The sequence below is a fragment of the Phyllobates terribilis genome, unplaced genomic scaffold, assembly GCF_046119375.1.
Source record: "Phyllobates terribilis strain yellow unplaced genomic scaffold, ASM4611937v1 Scaffold_120__1_contigs__length_5212024, whole genome shotgun sequence".
NCBI lineage: Eukaryota > Metazoa > Chordata > Amphibia > Anura > Dendrobatidae > Phyllobates > Phyllobates terribilis.
The window spans coordinates 1,121,311-1,139,232 of NW_027362880.1; the positions used below are offsets into that span (position 1 = coordinate 1,121,311).

A 17,922-nucleotide genomic window follows, 5' to 3' on the forward strand; every position below is an offset into this window, starting at 1 on the left:
AAACAATCTACTCCTTATAGGAGTCCTAGAAGAGCTGAAGGCAAAAACCTGGTTGAATTTATGGAGACCTGGTTCAGGGACGAGTTTGGAAGAGAGGCCCTGTCTCCTATGTTGGCAATAGAATGTGCTCATAGGATACCTTTCAGACCCTCTCCACCAGGAGCTCCACCAAGGCCTTTTGTATTGAAGTTACTGCAATACAGAGCTACAATCATGTGACTGTCCTAACTTATCGAAGACCAAAGGTGGCCATCTTTCCTGACTTCTCTGCTGAAGTGCAGAAACGGAGAGCACAATTTACATCTGTAAAGAAAAGGCTGCGAGACTTACTACTCCCATATTCTGTGATGTATCCGGCACACCTGAGGATCGTAGTCTCAGGAAAGGGGCTCATCCATGAACCTCCCCGGGAAACTACACAATGGCTGGACATCAGCGAAGCTACATTGAGAGCGGCTAAATCCGGACCTCCATAAACATCAACACTTTTGCTTTGGTGGCTTTTGAATCTTGATGCCATTTGATATGGACCGCGGGAATCTCTGAAAAGGTTTTGAAGAAGAGCTTTTCTTTTTAAGTCAGGTTTTGGACTTATAAAGGCTCCCAATCTCCCCTCCAGGGAGAAATGTCTGTGATGTTTGATTGGTTGTATTGCAATGTTAGAAGTTATTTATGTTATGTGTTAAAAAGGGGTGCATGCAAAAAAGAAGGGAGGGTGGAGGAACAGCTCAAAACGGTCTACTGGTTATTCTGTTTCCCTGCGCACATATGGCTAAGCTTGTAAATATTATATCCATTTGCTTCCAGTTATTTGGGTATTTTGCTTGTTTTTGGTTTTTCTCTGTCTAGTGGCCTTACGTGAACATGCATTTACACTTTGCATGCACATCAATTTACGTTTCAGTTCAGACTTCCAGTTTTTTCTTTGTAAATATTATAGCGTGGAATGTGCGGGGCATGGGAGACCAAACTAAGAGGTGTGCTGTATATACTTGGCTATATCAATACCAACCAGCTATTGTCTGCTTGTTGGAAACACATTTGACCTATGAAACAAAACAAATTAATAGGTTGTGGTTAGGCCATGTTTTTCATTCAGACTTTTCTTCTCAGCCAGAGGGGTATCTGTTTTGATTTATAAATCAATCCCATTTAAAACTTCATTGGATACTGAAGGGCGGTATATTGGTATATGAGGCTATATACTGTATACAGAATTCAAATAATTTTGGTAGCTTTATATAAACCCCCTCCATATAAGGATACAATTATTAAAAAAAATATTATACTTTACCTTGGACTCTCCTACGACTCCAGTTTTGTTGGTGGGAGATTTCAATAATTATTTCCACCCACATTGGGATAGGCTGCATACGGGTAACATCCCTGACTCGGTCTCCTATAAGGGGATGGCTAGATTATTTTCAGAAATGGAGTATGTGGATATTTGGAGACAGAGAAATCCTTTAATTAGACAATATTCATGCTACTCAATGTCACACCATTCCTTGTCAAGGACTGACTTGGCAATTGGAACAGAATCTCTGAATCCGTTAATTCACAAAGTGAAATATTTACCCAGGGAAATCTCAGACCATTCTCCGATATGTGTGCAATTGAGAACAGGGGGAATAGAGGGGACAATGAAATGCCCGTGATGATTGAATCCATAATGGCTAATGTTTGTGGGTAATTCTTTAAAAGAGGATCTGATAGAATTTTTTTAAATAAACGAGGGATCAACATCAAAAATCAAGATGGATAAGTGGATTGAGAAATTTCATCTAAGCCCGAATCAGACATTACAATTGGAACAAATTAGACGCTCTATCATGAGTCACCTGAAAGACACCTCCCTAGAAATTACTACTAATGACTTTGATAGCTTAGTGAGGGCCACGAGGATGTCATCATCTATCTCTTTCTTATACAATGCAATGAGAGATGTGATGTTGGGAGTAAATCCTGAAATTTTTTTCAAACACTGAAAAAAAATTGAAACGATCAAGCCATTGGAGTTAAGATAAGAGAAGGTTCGGGAAAAACCTGTAAAGCAATAACTAATGAGTTGTGGAGGGAAACCCAATTTAAGATCATTTATAAAGCAAGACACGCCTTTGATATCCCAAAAACGCCTCTTAAACCTGATAGAATTACTTATTGTCCTAAATGTAAAACCCCTTCTACGGACTTATTACATGGACTTTGGCTGTGTCCAAAACTACGAATCTTTTGGGAGGCTATTCTATATTGCGTTAAAGAAATGTGGAACTTTACAACACAACTCCCTCTTATGATGATATTGTTTCACTACTGGCCTAGAGAGAAAACGAAAGAAGGAAGTTCTCAGTTTAAGATCCCCCCATTATTCTATGTTTTGGTTCTATTGGCAAAGCGTATGTTACTAGGCTGCTGGTTGGAACCTTCAATCCCGACTTTACAGGATTTCATCTCACAATTAAAAAATCTATTATCTATAAAGAATAGAAGCAGGAAAAAATAAGAAACTCACGAGCAAATACTTTGTGAAATGGAAAACTTTTATTGGAAAACACTGTAATCAAGAAGAAATCACATATTGTAACGTCGTTTGTTAACTCTGTTTGGTGTCACACTGAGAAATTGAGTGGATCCCTAAGAAAACTCCTACAAGACTCAACAGATGATTCTGCAAATATTGTCTGATACATAAGAATCTATTGGGAAAAGTAATAGATATTAGAACATAATGAGAAACCAACTTGCATAAAGGTGTGAAATGATTAGACAAAGATTAATAATCAATAGCATGTAGATCAGGGAAAGGAAGGAGGAGGAGAATAAGAACAAATTAGAAAGGAAGGATTGGTCTATTTCACAGCGTATGGCTGAAAGCTCAAGAATCAACAGCAAGACCCATTTGGATTGATTTTTTCTTGTGTTTATGTTTGGATGTGTTTTGAATTATCTTTACAATAAAACCAATAAAATGTTAAAAAAAAGTTAATAATAATAATAAAACTATGGGAGGCCATGGAGGCCGATGTAAGAGGAACACTTATAAGAGATATTATTAGATACAAAGATAAAATTAAAGAATTCACACAAGATCTCCCAAATGGGATGCAACAGGCTGAGGTGCAATACACCCTAAACCCGTCAGATGGTAATGGCCAAGAGCTGGAAGCAGCTCAGAGATTATTTCATGATCATCTTATCTCGAAGGCAGAAAACAAGCAGTTCTTTACAAAGCAAAAATATTTTGAACAGGGGAAAATGTGGGGCATCTTCTTTGTACCGTACATAAAACACAAGACATAAATAATAAATAAATAAAAATAAATAAAAGAGGGTCCATCTGATGTCACTCAGTTGATTACGGAAAATGGAGACGCCACATCAGGAAACAATGTGCTAAATGCCTTTCATACTTACTATTCTAATATTTATGAATCAAGATTTAGAGGTAATGAGGACGAACTTGGATTGTTTCTTGAGGATATAAAATTACCTAAGTTTAAAGAGGAAAGTAGCTCCTACCTAGGAAACCCACTGACAATGTCTGACCTTGAGGATGCATTACAGTCCCTTGGTAATGAAAAGGCACCGGCTCTGATCGACTGTTATGTGAATTTTTTAAAAAATATAAGGATCTCCTAATCCCTAAACTATTAGATACTTTTAATGAAGCATTAGAATCGGGTCACATACCAAAATCTATGCTGTCATATCGTCCCATTTTTCTTCTATCGGTAGACACTAAAATTATTGCAAAGGCCCTGGCAAATAGATTATTTCACATTATTACAGAGATTATTCATCAGGATCAATCAGGATTTATGCCAAACTGGTTCACAGCAATGAATTTATTATAAGGCTTTTTTTGAATATTCAGAAATCAGATGTAATAATAGGACATAAAGCTATTCATTCTTTCTTTCTCTCGATGCGGCTAAAGTATTCAATGGCGTAGAATGGAAATACCTGTGGGAGGTTCTGAAAAGGTTTGGGGTCGGTCCCAAATTCCTATCATACATACAGGTTTTGTACTCGGGACCTCAGACTAAAATAAGAACTAACGGTCTCTTATCTGCTCCAATCGCGTTGGGGAGGGGCACACAGCAGGGATGCCCCCTGTCTCCCCTCCTTTCCGCGATGGCCATTGAACTTGTGGCCTGTATGTTGAGTGCTAGTCCGGATATTGTAGGCTTTAAATATGGTATCTTAGATGAACGAGTTTCACTCTATGCTGACGATTTACTGATAAATACAGGGTGGGCCTTTTATATGGATACACCTAAATTAAATGGGAATGGTTGGTGATATCAACTTCCTGTCTGTGGCACATTAGTATATGGGAGGGGGAAAACTTTTCCAGATGGGTGGTGACCATGGTGGCCATTTTGAAGTCTGCCATTTTGGATCCAACTTTATTTTTTTCAATGGGAAGAGGGTCATGTGACACATCAAACTTATTGAGAATTTCATAAGAAAAACAATGGTGTGCTTAGTTTTAACGTAACTTTATTCTTTCATGAGTTTTTTACAAGTTTATGACATCTTATAAAATGTGTTCAAAGTGCTGCCCATTGTGTTGGATTGTCAATGCAACCCTCTTCTCCCACTCTTGACACACTGATAGCAACACCGCAGAAGAAATGCTAGCACAGGCTTCCAGTATACGTTGTTTCAGATGCTGCATATTTTATTTCAAGCTGGGAAACATATTGCATCCAAATGGATTAACCCTTCACCTCCAGAAATTAGTGAACTCAAAAATAGAATAAATAATATTATCAGATTAGAAAAAGGGGTATATAAAAAACGAAACTCAATGAATACATTTGAGAAAATATGGGGCTTATGGTTGGATAAACCTGGAATGCCATCAAGGGGGTTATTGTTGGAGAGACAATGACTTATGGGAGAAGGGGGTATTGGTGAGGTCTAATGTTTCATTGTAATGTTAAGGAATTCCAATATACATGTGGTATGGGTAATATAGCACACCTATATGTGTATAGGATTATAATATTTATTACAATATTATGGTTATATAAGAGATTTCAAGAATGTGGAATGTTAATTGTAAGATATAGTGACTGCAAGTTATCAGACGGTAATGGGCAAGCTGAAAGGATATATAGGACAGATGCATGTATGTCATCCCTATGGTATGTTATTTTATTATTGTATGTACTGGTTTCTTGTTTTGTAAAAAAAAAAAAAATGTATTGGATTAAAAAGAAAAAGATTAGGAAAAAGGCTTCTCCCCTGTGTGAGTTCTCTGGTGATTAACCAAAGCTGATTTCTGATTAAAACATTTCCGATATTCTGAACATGAAAAAGGCTTCTCCCCTGTGTGGGTTCTCTGGTGCTTAATCAAATCTGATTTCTGGTTAAAACATTTCCCACATTCTGAACATGAAAAAGGCTTCTCCCCTGTGTGAATTCTCTGGTGATTAACCAAAGTTGATTTCTGGATAAAACATTTCCCACATTCTGAACACGAAAAAGGCTTCTCCCCTGTGTGGGTTCTCTGGTGATTAACCAAAGCTGATTTATGGTTAAAACATTTCCCACATTCTGAACATGAAAAAGGCTTCTCACCTGTGTGGGTTCTCTGGTGGTTAACCAAAACTGATTTATGGCTAAAAAATTTCCCACATTCTGAACATGAAAAAGGCTTCTCCCCTGTGTGGGTTCTCAGGTGTATAACAACAGCTGATTTCCGGTTAAAATATTTCCCACATTCTGAACATGAAAAAGGCTTCTCCCCTGTGTGAGTTCTCTTGTGGCTATCAAGAATCATTTTACGATTAAAATATTTTCCACATTCTGAACATGAAAAAGGCTTCTCCCCTGTGTGAGTTCTCTGGTGCTTAACCAAAGCTGATTTATGGTTAAAACATTTCCCACATTCTGAACATGAAAAAGGCTTCTCCCATGTGTGGGTTTTCTGGTGCTTCACAAAATCTGATTTCTGGTTAAAACATCTCCCACATTTGGAACAAAAAAATCTATTGTCCACTGTGTGAATTTTTTGATGTTTAAGAATAGACTTTTCGAGGGTAAAACTATTTCCATTTTCTGAAAATGTCTTCTTTGCTTTAGGAGCAGTTCGTTTTTTAATGCTTATTTTTTTATTTTGATTTTCCTTAGTAGTCGGTAATGAATCAGAAGACAGGATCTGTTTCAAATGATCAGATGACAGATCTTTGCTGTGAAGGGATGATGGTATATCTGGAGTAATGGCATTCACTTCAATTGTATCCTGTGGGATCTCAAGATCATCTGATTTAAAAATCTCCTGTCCCTCTGATCTCCTGGTACAGTCATCTGCCAAGAAAAAAAACACAATTATTAACTTTGAATAAAATATCCTTGAAATTTATATTTTTGAACATTTCTACTTAAAATTGTTGGTAGAAATGACAAGTTATTGACAGAATGACAGTTCACAGTCTAATAGAAAACCTCATAGAATAAACTAGTGGAGCGTAGTGTTGAACTGTTTGTTCATTCTGCCTCCAAAATATGGAATAAGAAGCCATCAAAAAATATTATGTAGGCGAAAATTATACCAATAAAAACTTCTACTCATCAATAAACCAATCCAGCAATATCCGCACTCCCAAAGTCAAATCTACCCCTCGTTCTGAGCCTTGCAGTGCGCCCAAACCACATTTAGCATCCATGTATTTGGCATTACTATAGTGAGAAGAACCCACTTAATTGATGGTGTGTGTCCCCTGGAGCATAATCTGGGCACTATGTGTTGGGTAATGAAATGATATATTTGTAATTTTCACTCTCCATCATCCACTGCGTGCTAATTTCCGGAAAGTGCCTGTGGAGTCAAAATAGTCACTACTCCTATAGATTATTTCACTGAGGGTTATAATTTCCAAAATGGAGCCACTTTATGGGGATTTCTACTGCTCTGGTTTTCTGCCATTTTGTCATATTAGGGCTTCTGTAAATGGTGTGTTCCATCTCCTCTGGGATCTGCTCCTGCAACGTCTGATTCTCTCACCAGGAGCCGCCTTATTCATCCTGCAGGCGGCGCTGGTGATGGAGGAGACGTCAGAACCAGAAGCTCTGGGCGGTGCAGGCTCTGTCCAGCCACTAAGATTAGGGTGCCTGGGACCTGTAGTACCATCCAGTCTGGCAGTATGGGTGTGTGTGCTGTCCAGCTGGAGTAATCTGCTCCCTGCTTCAGCCATTTGGAGAGCACCGCACCCTACTAAAGCTGGAAGCATATTGCCGGAAGCTGCCAGATACAGCCTTGTTCTCCTCTAGTTCAGTCCTCTGTGCTCAGCTCCCGGCTTGTGTATTTGTTTCCTGTTGTGACCTCGGCCCATTTACTGACTACTCTTGTGTCTTCTGATTTTGTATTTTCTCTGCCCTCCTGGTTCTGACCCGGCTACCTGACTATACTTCTTGGGTTTAAAGGGTGATGAGCAAGACAATCCCTGGGATCTGGAAAATGGAGTAGATAGTGCCAAGCCTGTTCATGGTGACCATCTTTTGAGCTGCCAGGTGACCATGAACAGTGGCCCCAATACATTGTGTCTGCAAACTATCCCAGCACGATCTGCATTCAAATAGCTAAATGGCGCTCCTCCCCTTCTTAACCTGCCATGTGCCCAGACAGTAATGTACAACCGTATATAGGGTATTGTCGGATTCAAGAAAAGATTGAAAATAATTTGTAAGGTCCATTTGTTTCCTATTATCCTTTGTGAAGAATCTCAAAGTTATCACCACATAAAGTGACACACGTCAGAATTGAAAATGGTTCCTGATTAGGAACAGAAAACTGGCTGCAGGAAGGGGTTAAATCAGAGTATTTTGGGCACTAACTGCTGTAGTCAAAAACTGTGAGTATAGACAATAACACATCTACTGAAATGATAAAACTCAACAGTCTCCATCAGTAAGTAGTGAGTAACTAGTGGTGAAACCTCTCTGGGGTAATTATAATAATAATAATGTTTATTTTTAAAGCGCCAACATATTCCGCAGCACTTTACAAATTTTAGGGGGGACTTAGACAGACAATACAGAATATGCATATCTCATATCGAAAGGAGTGAGGGTCCTGCTCGCAAGTTTACAGTCTATGAGGAAATGGGGGAGACACAAAAGGTAGAATGTACATATATTATATAATGCAGCCTTGATATACTAAATAGGATAAATAATACATGGACTGGTCGCCTGCCAGTATGTGTGCAGTCCTGACCGAGGCTATTATGTGCATGATTGGTATGAACCTGAAATTGAAGAAGATTTTAATATGGGGGAAAACTGAGACGGACAACTGGGATGGACAGATAGTGTGTGGAGGCGATACGCCAGTCTAAAGAAATGGGTTTTTAGGGTCCACTTGAAACTGTGGGTATTGGGAATTATAGTATGGGACTCGGTGGTTCTTCATTATTTAAACTATGATAACGGCCAATATTTTCTGTGAGATGACTTTCAAGAAAAAATATTAGACATTGAAAGAGAACTTTTTCTAATAGTGCAGAGCTGAGGTGTCTTAAATATAGACCTCGGGCATTGGGAAGAGGTAATGGAGACCTACTTTTAAAGACTACCAGGGAGTTACAGAGACACATAAGTGAGTCAGGCCGATCCCACCACAATAAAGCTATCATACAAAATGAACCTGGAAAAAAATACAGAATAAAAGATATGTTACATCCCTAACAACGTATTTATCAGGGGAGAGCTCCAACACTAAATCGGAGTGGCACTCATTTATGGTGGACCATTGGAGCTACTATGAGTCCTGACCAGAAGAGTAGAGAAAGCATTAGCGCCCCCATTTCAGGAGAGATTGTGCAGTAATCTGAATTCCTTAGGATTGAAAACATAATGGAATTTATGACGTGGAGTGAATCCATGAAACCAGGGCTGGAGCCAACACATCTCCTGCAGACGTGAATAAATGTATATTACAGCCATCAGCCACGCACAGCTTAGAGATATATCATGGCACAGGTGTAATGTTTTCTGTATAGTTTATCACAATCCTGTTTGAAGTTAGTTGGTTTTAAAAGAAATTGAAAAGTCAGGATAAAGGGAAACTCTGTTGTACAGAAATTCACACTTGTCCCTCACTGCACATTTAATGTTGTTGATCATAAAAGTGAAGTTTGTCCAGAAAGACTGGACCTGGTCTTGTAGGGATCATATGAGGACATTCAGCAGCACAGAAGGGAGAGAAGGTAGATTCATCCAATAAGATATCAGGGATCTAGGAAGCCGACAGCATCATTACCCTCCGCTTTCTCTTACAGGCCCATCATAATTTGTCTTCAAGTAATTTTCTCACTTGTCAGCACATTCTACGTACGATGTAATTTGGCTTTGTAGTTTACAGATCTGGGCAGGTAATGGTCAGCGTCTACTAATCCCAGGGGGTAGGTGGATCCTCCAGGTTGTAAGTTCTACAGAAAAGTTCTTTCACAATTACACAAAGTAATGTGAACATTTTTGGATGGCGGAAAATGTTTTGGTCTAGAGGTAAAATGGTGATCACACGATTATAACATGGCTGGACTACACCACCGATAAAGCAGCCACAGCCGTGATTGAGAAGAATCCGTGACTTCTCTGCATTTAGCGGTTACTACTCACCTGGGTAGTCATATGTAGGAATCTCCTCTTTACACCGCTCATCACCCCTCACATATGTCTCTGTAGTATTAATATGGGTCAGATCTTCACCCTGAAAAAAATATTGTAAAAGTCACAGACGGAGAAGTCACATCTATGATCAGCTCTAATCCTGCCATCTCCACCGTTATCATTACACAAGTATAAAACATATAATACTGGTGGATAAAACAAGACTGAACACAAGACCTTCACAGCCGTCTACACATCATAGGGGAGATCTCATGACACCTTCTCTCCATCTACCTGATGATCCTGAGGAACATTGGGGTCTTCTTGTTTACAGTCCTGTGGAAGAAGAGGACGGGGACATCTCTCTGGTGTTGTCCTCTTACCGGATAGATCTGGAGGAAACACATACAGGGACTGAATTCGTTCTTTACATACAGATAATTATGGGCCGTGTGTATTTAGTCCTGTCTATTACCTGGTGATGTGAGGGGCTGGGGAACCTCCATCATGATGTCCCTGTACAGATCTTTATGTTCTTCTAAATACTCCCACTCCTCCATGGAGAAATAGACAGCGACATCCTGACACCTTATAGGAACCTGACACATACAATGATACCGTCATCCCCCCGATCCCTTCATAGCCTTACTGTATAATGTCCCAGCATTCCCAGCAGTGTCACCTCTCCAGTCAGCAGCTCAATCATCTTGTAGGTGAGTTCTAGGATCTTCTGGTCATTGATGTTCTCATGTATCAGGGGGTGAGGTGGAGGCCCCGTGATTGGGCTTATGGGTCTTTCCCATCCCTCAGACACAGGGTCCTGACAGAGCTCACTAGAGGTCTTCTTCACTACAGTGTAATCCTGGTTATGGAGAGACACATTAATAAATCTCCCTCCAGACATTTCCAGAGTCCTCACCTCTCCAGTTCTGTTCATCTGTTATTTCCATAGATAAGAATGATGTAATGTGACGTCATCAGAATCTCTCACCTCTCCAGTAAGCCGGAAGAGGATCTCTAGGGTGAGGTGTAATATCCTCTCCACCATCTTCTTTCTGTCTCTATCCATTCTTCTCTAGGAAAATTATATAGATAAATTATTAGTATCTCATATTGTGGGAATCTGAGTGGATTGAAGATGAGTTGGTGTAAAATATATAAAATTCTGTGTAATAAAAAAAATTAATAGCATTATGATGCCGGTATAAAGCAATAATGTGGTAGAGCACATCATACATCTTCAGGTCATACAGAGATACCGATGTGCTATTGACGCGCCCCCTGGGCCGTGGGGTACTCGGTGCCGGGCCAGTTGTTGCTATGGGAGATGTCACAGTGGCGGTGACCCAGGGCGGTCATTCAATAAGGGAATATTTACAGGGGATTTATGTACAAAGTTCATGACGCCACTTGTGGAATGCGGCTAAAGGAGCTGCCGCTGCGGAGCAGGTCCTCTGGAGCTGATGTTACTGCAGCAGGGATGTTGTGGCTCTCCACAGGTAGAGCTTAGCTCCAGGGCAGTGTTGATGTTATAGGTTATGCTGGGCGCTGTAGTGCAGGGGGTGATGGCGCAGGCAATAATCACAGAGACAGTGGGGTGCAGTCTTCCAAGTTTACTCACAGTTCTTAAGTTCCTCAGGTTGCACTGTCCAGCTTACAGCCTCCCACGTCGCGCTGCGTTCACCAAGCAGGGGTTCAGCAATCCCCCAGATAATTCAGGAGCACTTAACGGGACCCCCTTCTGTGTGCCTTTCTCAGTCGTCTTCCTGCACTGGCTCTCACCCTCCTGCCCTGCGCCTCGCAATCAGTGTCCCAATCCAGTAGCCTCGGGTCTTGTCGGGCGACCTGCAGTCCCCTGGACCCTCTGTGGCCCCCTTCTCGGCGATATAATTGCAGATGTGGCCACTGCACATTGCAAGTATAGCAGCCTCCGGTTCCTAGCTGAGCTTTGTAATTCTCCACTAGTTAAGGGGCCGGTCCCCTCTGCGGCTTGATCCCTTCACCGCCTGGCAGATTCGTGCGTACGGGTGGATTCCAGCACTTCCCGTACCCCTGGGATCCCTTCTTCTGTTCCTGGAGCCTTTCTCCTGCTCCCGCTCCTCTTCCCTCTCTCTCTTTCTTCTCTCTCAGTTCTGGGCCTCTCACTAGGCCCGCCTCCGGAGCAGAACTGCTGCAGAGCCTCTGCTCCACACACTCTCCTCCTCTGACTGAACTGTCTTTCTAAGATGGCTCCCCTTTTTATACAGCTACTGAAGTGCTCCCCTAATCTACGTCCTCCACCCACACCCACTACATGGTTCCCCCTCACTTGGTTCTCCTCCACTCCAGCCAAGGGAAGTGGCGCAGCAAGAACCAGAGACATCTTGCCCCCCCCCCCCCCTGCTGGCCTGGAGTGGTGTGTTGGATGCAGGTGTTAGGGTCCCGGGCAGCACTCCATTCTTACCTGAGAGTGAATGCTAGATCACAATATTCTTGGACTATGAATAACTAAAGGATGGTATATGTTTGTGTATAACAATTTTTTGGACTATTAAAAGGACGGCTGAATAAACTATATTCTTTTTGCACAATCTGCATTGTCCATATCCTATTTTTCCAATGGTGTGCCGAGGTTTTCTTCCATATTATTAGACTTTACATTACCTCTGAGCACCCATTTTTACACTGAGCGACCCCTCATTTTGTATCTTACCTGAGAGTGAGATACCACACCTCTGGGTGAGATGCAGTACCTCTGTGGCGACTGAACCCGCAGGGGCGCCACACTATCCGTTGGGATTACGGAAGTTATAAAATAATTCAGGTAATTTAACAATATAAAGAACGCACCAGTCTTTGTACAGCCAATAAAATATGTTAATGGTTTATTTGTACACATCTCATCACTCCACGATAAGTTCTGGAAAGTGCTTCTATCTCCACCGGCTACTCTACACTGTGTGCACAATTATTAGGAAATTTCTATTTTTGATCATTACTTTTATTATTTAGGTTATGTGCCCACGATGCAGAAATGCTCCGGATTTTTCCTGAGCATTTCTGCATCTCCCTAGCAGAAAAAACGCATGCGGATTGTACATGTGGATTGTACATGCGGATTGTACATGCGTTTTTCCTGCCAGGGACAAGCGGATGTGAAGCTTTCTTCACATGCATTTCCGCATGCGGGTTGACAAGCGCTTTCCAGGCGATTTTAGCATCACTTGGAAAGTGCTTGACAACTTGGTCACACTATATAAATCCATGCAACCGGCATGGATTTATATAGTGTGACCGAAAGAATGGTAAAATAAATCTATACTTACCTTCTGATGGCCCCGCAGTCTTGCTTCGCTCCGTCCTGGCTGCAGGCAGATCGCGGTACACTGAAGGACCTGCCGTCACATGACTATGATGTCAGCGCAGGTCCTCCAGTCCACCGTGAGTTGGCGGCATGGGAGGACGAGCGCAGCGGGGGCCGTCAGAAGGTAAGTATAACATTTATTTTTTATTTTATTCTTTTTTTCACAGGTACTATGGTACCCGGGTCCGGAGGAGAGTCTCCTGTCCTCCACACCCGGGTACCATCTGCACATTGAACACATGTGCTTATCTAGTGAAGCGGAATACATGCGTTCTAATGCAAGTCAATGGCAGCGAAAACGCAGCACTTCCGCAAAATAATTGGTAGTGCTGCATTTTATTCCGCAATGATAATCCGCAGCGGAAATTTCCACAGCATGTGCACAGCACATGCGGATTATCATTGGGGAACATGGCAGGCCTTCTACCATGCGTTTTTTAAGCGTTTCTGCAGCATTTTTGCCACTGCGGAAATGCTTAAAAAACGCATTGTGGGCACACAGCCTTAACATCTCCAGTGCTGTTGGTCAATCCAAAGGGTAATAAACCTGAAACCTGAATATTTAAGAAAGTAAAAGTGAGGTGTTGTCTTAGCAGAATATCTGTGTCCAGAATTATTATGCAACTATATGAAAAATGTAAATTTTCCATCTTAATTGTTTATTTTCATCTGTTATAGAATACATTTCTGACATTTAATAAATACAGTTATATGAAAAAGTTTGGGCACCCCTATTAATCTTAAGCTTAATGTTTTATAAAAATTGGTGTTTTTGCAACAGCTATTTCAGTTTGATATATGTAATAATTGTTGGACACAGTAATGTTTCTGCCTTGAAATTAGGTTTATTGTACTAACAGAAAATGTGCAATCTGCATTCAAACAAAATTTGACAGGTGCATAAGTATGGGCACCTCACCAGAAAAGTGACATTAATATTTAGTAGATCCTCCTTTTGCAAAAATAACAGCCTCTAGTCGCTTCCTGTAGCTTTTAATGAGTTCATGGATCCTGGATGAAGGTATTTTTGACCATTCCTCTTTACAAAACAATTCCAGTTCAGTAAAGTTTGATGGTCGCCTTGCATGGACAGCCCTCTTCAAATGATCCCACAGATGTTCAATAATATTCAGGTTTGGGGACTGGGATGGCCATTAAAGAACATTGTAATTGTTCCTCTGCATGAATGCCTGAGTAGATTTGGAGCGCTGTTTTGGATCATTGTCTTGCTGAAAGATCCATCCCCTGCATAACTTCAACTTTATCACTGATTCTTGAACATTATTGTCAAGAATCTGCTGATACTGAGAGAAATCCATGCGTCCCTCAACTTTAACAAGATTCCCGGTGCCGGCATTGGCCACACAGCCCCAAAGCATGATGGAACCTCCACCAAATTTTACTGTGAGTAGCAAGTGTTTTTCTTGGAATGCTGTGTTTTTTTGCCGCCATGCATAACGCCTTTTTGTATGACCAAACAACTCAATCTTGGTTTCATCAGTCCACAGGACCTTCTTCCAAAAAGAAATTGGCTTCTCCAAATGTGCTTTTGCATACCTCAGCCGACTCTGTTTGTGGCGTGCTTGCAGAAACGGCTTCTTTCGCATCACTCTCCCATACAGCTTCTCCTTGTGCAAAGTGCGTTGTATAGTTGACGCCATCTGCAGCAAGTTGCACAGTGACACCATCTGCAGCAAGTTGATGCTGCAGCTCTCTGGAGGTGGTCTGAGGATTGTCCTTGACTGATCTCACCATTCTTCTTCTCTGCCTTTCTGATGTTTTTCTTGGCCTGCCACTTCTGGCCTTAACAAGAACTGTCCCTATGTTCTTCCATTTCCTTACTATGTTCCTCATAGTGGAAACTGACAGGTTAAATCTCTGAGACAGCTTTTTGTATCCTTCCCCTGAACAACTATGTTGAATAATCTTTGTTTTCTGATCATTTTACAGTTGTTTTGAGGAGCCCATGATGCCACTCTTCAGAGGAGATTCAAACAGGAGAACAACTTGCAAGTGGCCACTTTAAGTAGCTTTTCTCATGATTGCATACACCTGGCTATGAAGTTCAAAGCTCAATGAGGTTACAAAACCAAAAAGGGGCTTTAGTAAGTCAGTAAAAAGTAGGTAGGAGTATTTAAAACACGAAAATGATAAGGGTGCCCATACTTATGCACCTGACAAATTTTGTTTGAATGCAGATTGCACATTTTCTGTTAGTACAATAAACCTCATTTCAAGGCAGAAACATTACTGTGTCCAACAGTTATTACATATATCAAACTGAAATAGCTGTTGCAAAAACACCAATTTTTATAAAACATTAAGCTTAAGATTAATAGGGGTGCCCAAACTTTTTCATATAACTGTATATATCAGTGACCAATATAGCCACCATTCTTCTCAACACCAGTGATAAGCCACCCATCCATGGAGTCAATTAGTTTCTTACTCTGTTGACATTCATCTTTGTGGGCAGAACCAACCATAGTCCCAGACACTGATCAGAGAGGGGACTGTTCTCCTTCACCATAAATCTCGAGTTTAAGAAAAGCTCGAAAGTTCTCAGGAAGGTTTAGGTCCAGAGAGGAAAAAGTCATGTCATTAGTCTTTCATCTTTAAGACCTTTCTGGGCACTGAGCAGTGAAGACTTCGATGCTGCGATTGAGCATTGTCCTGCAGAACAATCCTGTTTTTTTTTTTAAAGATGTAGATTTTTTCTGTACCTCTGTTTAAAGTGTCTTCTAAAAACTGGCAGAAGGTTTTTGAGTTGATTTTGCATCTATCTTCAACTTGAAAAGGTCCAACTAGCTCATCTGTAATAATACCAGCCCATAGCAGTTCCCACCTCCACCTCGCTAGAGTCGGAGTCGAAGTCGAGGTCTGTGCCCATTACTGATCCAGCCACGGGCCCATCCATCTGGTCCGTCAAAAGTCACTCTCATCAGTCCATAAAACCTTTGAAAAATCTGTCTTCCGCTATTTCTTGGCCAAGTCATTTCTTGTGTCTTGTTCAGTGGTGGTTGGTATTCAACCCCGGCCTTGTCTCTGAGCACTGAACACCTAGTTCTTCTGGGCCTCCAGGGAAGCTGCAGTTCTGGAATAGGACAGCACAAGAGGATAATATCTTCCTGGTCGCTTCACATTTGAGTCTTCTGAAATCTTTTGCAGTTAATGCTATTCTTTTTTTTTTCTTTTGTGACCCTATACATTTTGAAGGTTCTGTGATCACACCCAATATCTGAACAATTTAAGGAGTGCTGCATCCCTCTGTAAGACTTAACCATTTTTGAGTTTTTATAGTCAGTTAAAACTCTTTTTGGCCCATTTTGCCTGAGAAAAATAAGCTGCCTAATAATTGTACCCCCCTGACAAAGGGTTTCAATATCCATAGGCCACACACCCCTCATTACAATACACATCACCTGATCTACTTCATCCACTAAACATTTAAGTTTATACAGCTTGTATTTGGAAAATCTGTACAAAAATGATGATACAGTCAAAATATTCACTTGCCTAATAATTGCGCACACAGTGTATGTTTCAAAGTGATCAAGAAAACTATTTTTTATTCTCACCTGCTATAAGCTATGGGTGCAATGTTCAGGAATCATCCCTCAATCCATAGAAAGTGGATTCCACATCTCACCCCTGACAAGCCAAAAAGTGAAAATAGTTGGGCAATATTCTGAAGCTTGTCTCCATTGTGATTATGATATGTTATAAGCAAGTTTAAATCTCTCTGTTATTTCAATGTGTATTAGGGGTGCACTGTTTTTTTATGGTAATACAGAAAGAAACACTGGCATGGTGGCAACTAGCAGGGTGCAGTGTATGCTCAGGAGTTAATTTCTGGTGTTACAAAAAAATAAATTATTACAACCATATCCTGTAGATTACAGCAAAAGAGGAGAAGTGGTGTGGGGCACTAAAACTATGGGGGTAACAAAGATGAGGATCATTACTGTATATGGCAATGAGAGGGGGGGGGCTAATACTTTATAGGGCACTATAGATGGTTATAGCACTATGTGGAAGCGTGGAAAAATTGGCAAGACACCTAAGGAGAGTAATGAAAAAAAATATATATAACATATATATTTATTTATTGTGAGGGGTCAGCTCTGTGGTAGGCGCTGGTTCACACAGGGATACAGTCCGTAGGTTCAAACAAACTGGTGGTTTATTAAATGTCCATAAACCAGGCAGGAAACAAAAATATCACAGCCTCTTTCAGGTTCCGAAAAGGTATAAAAGAAAAAAAAACACAAAATAGCAGTTCCATATAGAGCACGGCCTCAGCCATTTAAATGCAGATACCTTTACCTGCCTTCAGCAAGGTCTGAGCAGCACATGCAAGGCTTGCTCACCTTGCACAACACACAGACAGACAGACTGAGATAGGCGCAGCGGTCTTAAATCAGCCTTCCAAGACCTGGACTGGAAGTAAGTGAGCAGCCGTTCCCCCCCAGCTCTTTCAGCTGCTCATAAAACCCGGAACTTTAATCCGGGCCCATTAACTATCTCTCAGCACTATGTGTGCTGGAGCCTGCTTCTTCGGGTCCTGCATCACCGAAGCTTGGCACCTCGAGGACACATACCTTCCGTCCACAACCTGTCCAACTGCAACCTTACCTACCCTCCCACCCCCCTGCCCATTTACAGTACAGACCAAAAGTTTGGACACACCTTCTCATTTAAAGATTTTTCTGTATTTTCATGACTTTGAAAATTGTACATTCACACTGAAGGCATCAAAACTATGAATTAACACATGTGGAATTATATGCTTAACAAAATAGTGTGAAACAACTGAAAATATGTCTTATATTCTAGGTTCTTCAAAGTAGCCACCTTTTGCTTTGATGACTGCTTTGCACACTCTTGGCATTCTCTTGATGAGCTTCAAGAGGTAGCCACCAGAAATGGTCTTCCAACAATCTTGAAGGAGTTCCAAG

General features: G+C 41.0%; 1 protein-coding gene across 1 annotated transcript in view; it reads right to left on the reverse strand.

Annotated features, from left to right (window-relative positions):
* Positions 1 to 3,379: 3,379 nt before the first annotated feature.
* LOC141201610 (uncharacterized) overlaps positions 3,380 to 17,922 on the reverse strand; it is a 108,841-nt gene continuing 94,298 nt past the window's right edge. The window contains exon 10 of the mRNA XM_073663613.1: positions 3,380 to 5,917. Coding sequence (XP_073519714.1) covers positions 5,234 to 5,917 — 684 coding nt within the window. The 3' untranslated portion in view covers positions 3,380 to 5,233. The remainder of the gene's footprint in view (positions 5,918 to 17,922) is intronic.